The 7,709-nt window shown below is 41.0% G+C and overlaps 1 protein-coding gene across 1 annotated transcript in view; it reads right to left on the bottom strand.

Annotated features, from left to right (window-relative positions):
* Positions 1-840: 840 nt before the first annotated feature.
* The window catches only part of si:ch73-40a2.1 (tyrosine-protein kinase receptor TYRO3), a 43,214-nt gene continuing 36,345 nt past the window's right edge, over positions 841-7,709 (bottom strand). The window contains exons 7-15 of the mRNA XM_053416180.1: positions 6,181-6,272; positions 5,706-5,825; positions 4,729-4,809; positions 4,546-4,638; positions 3,952-4,073; positions 3,288-3,397; positions 2,814-2,973; positions 2,097-2,233; positions 841-1,739 (exon numbers count right to left, since the gene is read on the bottom strand). Coding sequence (XP_053272155.1) covers positions 1,412-1,739; positions 2,097-2,233; positions 2,814-2,973; positions 3,288-3,397; positions 3,952-4,073; positions 4,546-4,638; positions 4,729-4,809; positions 5,706-5,825; positions 6,181-6,272 — 1,243 coding nt within the window. The 3' untranslated portion in view covers positions 841-1,411. The remainder of the gene's footprint in view (positions 1,740-2,096; positions 2,234-2,813; positions 2,974-3,287; positions 3,398-3,951; positions 4,074-4,545; positions 4,639-4,728; positions 4,810-5,705; positions 5,826-6,180; positions 6,273-7,709) is intronic.

Raw genomic sequence — 7,709 nt, 5'->3', positions numbered from 1 at the left:
TTATATTTATACATTTTTAAATCATTTGTAAAACATTCAAAAGTGAGCTTGGGATCTCTCCATTTACTACAAAGAATATGATACTTACCCAAAATTATTATCATGTTAACCACGTCCGAAACAGATGAATTAATATGATTAATATGATTCATATGATTATACAATAACAACAAGAACAATGTCAATAATAATAAAAAATAATAATTAGAAATTAGAAAATAGAAAATAAGGAAAGGTCAGACTGTCCTTTGCTTTTAGCGATAACAAGTTTGTAATGTCTAGCCAATTCTTTTTAGGAACATGGAATGGGAAATCTTATATTCTTATGTTTTGTCTGTGTAAAATATACAAGGGTACCTCTCAAAAGTGAAGCTTTTTTTAGAAAGTCTGCGACTGGGTAAACCTTACGAATAAAGTGGTTCTCGTTGACCTTTGGGGAAATAATCTGATTAATTTTGAAAATGCCTGATTCATACTGGACAAGTATTTAACTCACTACATTTGTAGGCCTCAATTATAATCATTAAAAATGATGAGTTTAAAACAGTACTAATACATGTGTTGTTCATTGTGGTAAGGTTGTGTTCAGGTGAAGGTGAAATCCATCTTGATAGGGAAACAGACTCAAACACAACACCAGGGTTTCTACATCTTGCTTCCAACTTTAAGTTTTTTGAGTCGCATTTTGAGGCTACACTACAGTCCAGTATTTTGTCATATCATCTTGTGTTCCATGATCAAATTTAAACTCAATATATTACATACTTATCCCATAACCTTTTCACAGCATTTTAAATGTTCAAACCATGATATCAAACAAACCCATGGAGAAAGCTACAATTATTCCAGAGCAGGGATTTGTAGTTTATTATAAAAAAGTCAAGTTGAAACAGTTACCACAAACTAAATCCTCTGCCCTAAACACGCAACAAGAGTAAGGAAAAACTTGATTTTCTGCTGAACCTTTACATGCAATGAAGCTTTACTTAACAACTTACAAGTGGCCACATAGTATTTAGTGCAGATGTGCATATTTACTGAGAAAAAGAAAAAATACAAAGATCATTATTGGTTTTTTAAGAATCCATAATAAGACTAATCAGATAATTTTTAACTGTGAAACTTTAACATATTTCATTGTAAAGCTGTATGATAGAAGGTGTACAAACTATTGTAAAAAATGCAAAAGACAGTGCCATTTATATTTTAGTCACTTGACTTTCAAATTTGGCATGAGGGCACACGCAGAGGCCAATTCGATTCCAGTGGCCGCCAGCCTTGTATGCCTGAAGATGCCAGTGAGTGGTTAATACACATATAAAACATCTTCTTCTCTTTTTCACTCACTCTCTCTGTCACACACACACTCTCTCACTCACATGCAATGCCAACTCCACATTCTAATACAGAATTACTCTTTGTGACTTCTTATAACTGTTGAAGCAGTAAAATCATTAAGGTAGCCACTCTCTTCTTCATCATCCTCATCTCTGGCTGCAGAAGCACCCATAGGTGCAGGCTGGTAGTCATTTTCCAATCTTCCCTCAGAGTATGTCTGGTGTTCCTGAGTGGCAGCTACTGCAGCAGCAGCCTCCAGCCCCTGGTTGATGTAACTGGCCTCCTGGCTGGCCTCCAGGACGGGCAGCTCCAACAGAAGACCTTTCAGTGTTTCACCCAGTTCCCTGAAGTCAGGTCTCCGATTCGGCTCCTTATCCCAGCAGCTCCACATGACTTCATAACTGAGTTTGTGAGATGGAGCAAGGAGAGGCAGGAGTCAGGGTGGGGTATGTGTAAAATACCTTTTAGCAATAGCTTACTGTAAAATCCAGCAATGTCAATGCCTCTTTACAAGTTTTACCTTACTAGATCTCCTCAGCTCTAACACATGTTCCCCTTAATGTTCTAAAAGTAAACATATATCATATATGAATATTTAAATGTAGTACCATTATATAAAACATTAAAGTTGTTGTCTAAGCTATCTTCGGGATACACTCTGATTAGGTGGCTCTGCCCACTAGCATCCTCAGCTTTCTGTTCAGGTTAAGAAACAAATCCAAAAACAAAAGGATTCTGTCTCTGACACAGACACTCACAGTTTTTGGTCACACTCCTCAGGTGGTTTGAGCCTATGTCCAGACAGCAGCAGGTCCAGCAGCTCATGGTTATGGACTCCTGGATAAGGAGTCCTCCCGCGGGACACAATCTCCCACATGGTCACCCCAAAGGACCACTGAGGGGATGAGGGCACAAAACCAAATTAGATCATTTGTTATCTTATCATCTATCTTTAATTGGGAATATATTTCATTACCAAACAACAAGTCAAAGTATATATCAAATGCATTTTTCTCAGAGACAGTTGCTGTCATTTTAGGTAGTTTGCATCGTACTGTTGTATATCAAGGTGCTGATTTTCCAGTAAGATTGGATTTAATTCAATTTGTTATCATTATAAACATTATTGACAGCTGAGACTGACTCACGATCGGTCGATTGGTGGGGCCTCGCTACCTCGGCTCCATTCCCTGATCGCCATTGCACAGACAGTGGCTGCACTATAGCGTTCAAGTATTTTTGCACCATATCGATATAGTGGAAGGGAGTGGAGACATGTTGATCATATTTATATAAAGTCCATGGCTTAAACTATGGGCAGCAATATGGGCCCCATTTCACTTGTTTAAAAATCTTGCAGAATTAAATATTTGTTAGGGCTGAATGTGATCTACAAACGCACCTTGTTTTTAAATTACTTTGTTGAAAACAAACCAAAACTAATATGTCGAAGTTCCACAGAATGCTGAACTCACCACATCACTTTTGGTGGTGTACACAGACTCCGACAGGCTCTCCAAGGCCATCCACTTGACTGGGATACGGATAGCAACTTTTTGACGATAATAATTGCTGCTGTAGATTTTCTTGGACATGCCAAAGTCAGCCACAGACACCCTGAGATCGTCACCCAGCCTTGTGTGAAAAAAAACATGCAAATTAAAGTGCATTTGCATGATAAGTAAGGCATGATAAGGCACTACTTTCTAGACTGAGATAAAATGTTGTCCCAACACACACACACACACACACACATACACACACACACAGACACACACAGAGACACACACACAGGAGTAGCTTCCTTTCAGGATACAAGCAATGGTTGAATACCAATAGCTGAAGACAGAGACACAGTCAGAGATAAACAAGGAAGCCTTGATTTCAAGCCACCCCTTCCTGCTGTGATGTTTCTTTCCCCTCTCAGTGTCTCCCTCTAGAGGACTTACATGCAGTTGCGTGCGGCCAAGTCCCTGTGCAGAAACCCCTGTGAGCTCAGGTAGGTCATCCCTGCTGCAATATCAATCATGAAGCGCAGGAGACTCTGATGGGGCACAAACTGGAAGGGAGGGTGTTTATTTTTAATTATTTGTGAGTATAAAAATATGCATCGTGTTGTGGGTAGTTTTAATGGAGGTGTGCAAAAATAAAGATCACACAATCTACTGTCTGAGAAATCAGCATTAATTCTGACATATGACACCTTTTTTACTATTTTTTGATGAAAATCGTAAGTCACTTTTTCCCCAACCTTGGTAACAGGTTGGTTGGTTCTCATCTTCCAGTTCTCTAAAGCACAACCAATTACTTTGGTGTCACTTAAGGTGCATTTGTAAAACATTGGATTACACATATTTAGATAGTATGGATGAATGATCAGATAATGAACGTTTTAGGAGCTATGACACGGTGTGAGATTCTGCATTTTGTTGGGTATTATTAAGGTCAGAGGATGTCGCACCTTGTTAAGCCCTGAGACGAATTGTGATTTGTGAATATACCAATAAAAGTTGATGTTTGAAAGTATTAAAGTTTTTGCCTGTTTATCATGTGTGAGTGTGCCGACATACATTCAACAATACGCCCCATCTGCACATGCATGTATGTACTGACCATTGCAATATCACCATAGCGTGTTGCAATAAGGAAGCGACGCAGGTCTCCATGTTTCATGTATGGCAATATGACGAGGGGAACCGGCAGAGGAGAGTCCTGCTCCCTCTGCAAAGTGACCCCTGCAGGATAAAACACACGCATCTCTCACAGGTCAATGCTGCAGCAGCAGAAAAGAGATGAGTCTGTGGGTTGAGCCTCTACAATCAGATACAAACAAACATCTGATTTACTGTAGTTTTCATAACTTGAATGATAGTGTAAGTGGCAACAGTGCCAGCTCAGAAATTGGGTTTGCTGTGAAGTGATCCATTTATGGTTAAAATTTGTTTTTGAATTAGGATTCAAAATAATTTACAATGTAACTTGAGCATAATCATCAACCTGAGTTGCAAGGTGAGCAGTTTTAAGAAAATACCTTCTGGTAAAATGGTCCAATGTAATGAGCTATTGATTTACCCAACAAAGTAAACCAAGCGTGCTCTCTGTATATATGCATGTATATGGACAACCATGTTGTGGCTGGCTGGATGTTTTAGCTTTCCAGTTGCACACCGATTAACCCTGTTTTAGGATTAGATGTGATTAGCTTACCGAGTAGTTTGACCACATTTTCATGATCAAAGTTCTTCATGATCTCAGCCTCTCTCAAAAACTCATCCAAGTCTTCCTGTCTGTGGATTCCAACTGTGTTTGTGAAAGATAAAAATTTAAAAAAAAATAAGAAAATGACAGTAGAGTTTGGATAAAGACTGTTCTCTTTAATTTTGTACACACCTCTCATGGTCTTCACGGCCACTTTGATGTCCAAATTTTCCTCTGGTGTAAAAACCCCTTCACGAACTGAACCAAACTCCCCTGTAAAAAAAGGAAAGAAAGCTCAGTGTTATCATGTCCAGCGCAAAAAAAGTAGATTTTAGTAGATAAACTAAGGCTGCATGAGAAATGGTTCACTCCATTATTTTGAGGCTTTCAATGCTGATGAGTCTATAGAAAATGCCTCTATACTATTTCTGGAGTATCATCCAAGCGTCCCTAAACCCCAACATTCATTCATTTACACAATTTTTTGCCTAGATGTCCTCTGACATCCTCCTCTGCAGCTACAAGTGCGTGAATCAATCAATTAATCAATCAATCTTGACTTGAGGTTGAATGATCATCTGTTCACATTTCACTTTGTCACAGTTGTTGGAAAATTGCAATGGCATGTATCACTGCTTCTTCTCATTAAGAACTTATCCGGGTTCTGAGAATGCTGCCCATAATTAACAAGTCTGCCTCTTTCACATAAACCCAGGGTATGAGACGGTTAATAAGTAGCTTCCTGTTACAGGTCATCCAGGACGGCCAATGTCAGATTCATATCCTCGGTATGTTGAACTTCATAGTAAAAACCAGCTGTTGCTCCCATCCAGATTTGTTTTCCTGTTTGGTCTGCTCTGGCTGTTTTTTTTACTCTTAATGCCCCAACCTTCCATAAGCCTTGTCCCTTTTTTATATGAAATCATTGAAATGAACAAGCTGTTTGAACGGCTGCATCTAGGTGCTTCCCCTGTGTTGGCCTGACAATAATCCCCCAGTGTACTGGCCTGCTTTGTCAAACCGTAGGAGCGCATTTTGATGTATAAACAGAAGTGACAGGTGTCAGTCAGGTCTCAATGATCTGATGAGTATTGCATCCTAGTAACAGTCTGCAGCCAAAGCCCGGCATCGTGGGTCTGCTAGGATTATTGATGAGGAATCATACTGACCTTTGCCAAGCTCCTTGCCCAGGGTCAGCTTGTTTCTCTCTACCAGGACCTCCTTCAGACTGGCAAGCAGGCTGCCACTGAACCCCTCCAACATCTCGGTAACCCCTGCCTCCCCTGGAACTCAAATGGAAATCAAAGCATTAACTTTTCAGGTGTAATAAAAAAAAAAACGTATCCTCACAGGCTTTATTTGTAGCATTTCAACTGAGGCTTATTCGATTTGTTATCGTTATACAATCCAGCTTCCTCCTCCGCCCAATTCCTTTGTTCACCTGTGATTCATCTACTCATCACCTGAAGTCGGTTGCATAAAAGCGCAAATTCTTCACACAGTTATTTCCAAATGCTTCAGGTAACTCAAGTACGGCATCAACGGGGCTACTACTTTTTTGGTTGAATAATCTATTCTTCAGGGTCAATAATGATTAAATGAAAAAATGATGAAGTAATAATCTATTATCGTTCAGATACTTACTGTCGGCCTGCATGGCTGCAGCTTCCACCACCTGTGGATGTCGGTAGGATATTCCAATGCTCACTGACCCAAGCTCAATTTCTGGCTCTGTTCTGTAGGACAATTAAAATGTTCATATAATTCAAAACAAAAGTGTCATCAAATGAAATTAAACCCCCAAAAAATGTTGACTATATAATTATGACTATAAAGTATGTTTTGTTTCTTGTCACCCATGGACAGTTCAGCATGCAGCTGGGGAAGACTTAATAGCCTATGTATGGTACTCCGAGTCAGGGGCGGTTCTGGCTAATTGGAGGCCCTAGGCAAAGAACAATTTTTCTCATCTCCAGCTTGGTACTTTTCAGCAGATGCTGTGTGCTTTCTCTGGAAATGTCTTTCAACATGACATTTCTTATTGTTTGCTAATTCCTCGCCACATATCAAGCATACAGGTAAACCTGCATCGTTGGAAGTGAAATCAAATTAATCTGTCCAGGCAGAATTAAACTCTCTATTTACCTCCCAGACATTTCTTTTGGGGGATTTGTCCCTGGTTAGTTTACCGAGGCCAGGGGTCGGACACTATAGATTAGCAACCTGCAGGAAAGAGCGCCAGGATGTAATAGGATGTGACGCATATTTTAGTTGACGAAATATTAAAACAAAACATGAGACCAGGTCAGACTGGAGGCGGACACAGACACTGAAGCTTGGTACAAACCAAATGCAGCTTCTGCTCTGATCAAGAAGCTGCAGCTCTGATCTCTGATCAGCTGTGACCAGAGAAACTCTGTGTTTTCACTGTTTCCACTGATAAGAAGCAGCCGGTAAATCACTGAGCGGCTGCTTCACGTGTACGAGCTCTGATCTCACTGAGTCTCTCTGAGTGAGCGGGGCGGGGGGCGGAGCCCCGGGGCCTGTGTGTGTGTTCGCTATCTGGGAGCACGCACCCACACATTCACCCGCTCCTGGTATTTCATGACGGCCTGATACGATGATGATTTAAAAAATGAACGTGAACATGACGTTCACTCACGTTCATTATATGACAACTTATTCGTTAAGTTCACCGTTGGCGAAAAATATGCGCAACATGCATAACACTGTACAGGGAGCCACTGCAGAGGGGCTCCGGAGCCGCATGTTGCCGACCCCTGCACTAACCAAACACACACAAAAAAAAAATCATCTGGCCCGCGAAGCGGTTTTCTATTATCTATCATATCACTGTGTGGGGAATTGGCAACTGCAGATGCCCCTGCTTGATGCTGTGTGAGAAGGGGGAAGGGGAGGGGGCGAGGGGGACAGTTCACCTCTGGGTCTCCCAAATGCAGTGATTCTCAAACTGTGTCGCGCGCCCCAACTGCGGTAGGGGATATGTGAGGAGGAACTAATGTTTTGAGTCAAAACTTTTGACGTCCGCATCTCATTAACGGTGGAACTGTAAACAAATCGTTCTTTCGCCGTAGGCAGGGGTCGGCAACCCGCGGCTCTACAGCGGCTACCTGTACAGTGTTGTGCGGGCGAGTGTGTGCGTGTGTGTCCCC

This window comes from Pleuronectes platessa, chromosome 23 (assembly GCF_947347685.1).
Source record: "Pleuronectes platessa chromosome 23, fPlePla1.1, whole genome shotgun sequence".
Classification (NCBI taxonomy): Eukaryota; Metazoa; Chordata; class Actinopteri; order Pleuronectiformes; family Pleuronectidae; genus Pleuronectes; species Pleuronectes platessa.
Note: the sequence above shows the minus strand (reverse complement) of the source record. Positions and strands in the feature narration are given on the sequence as shown.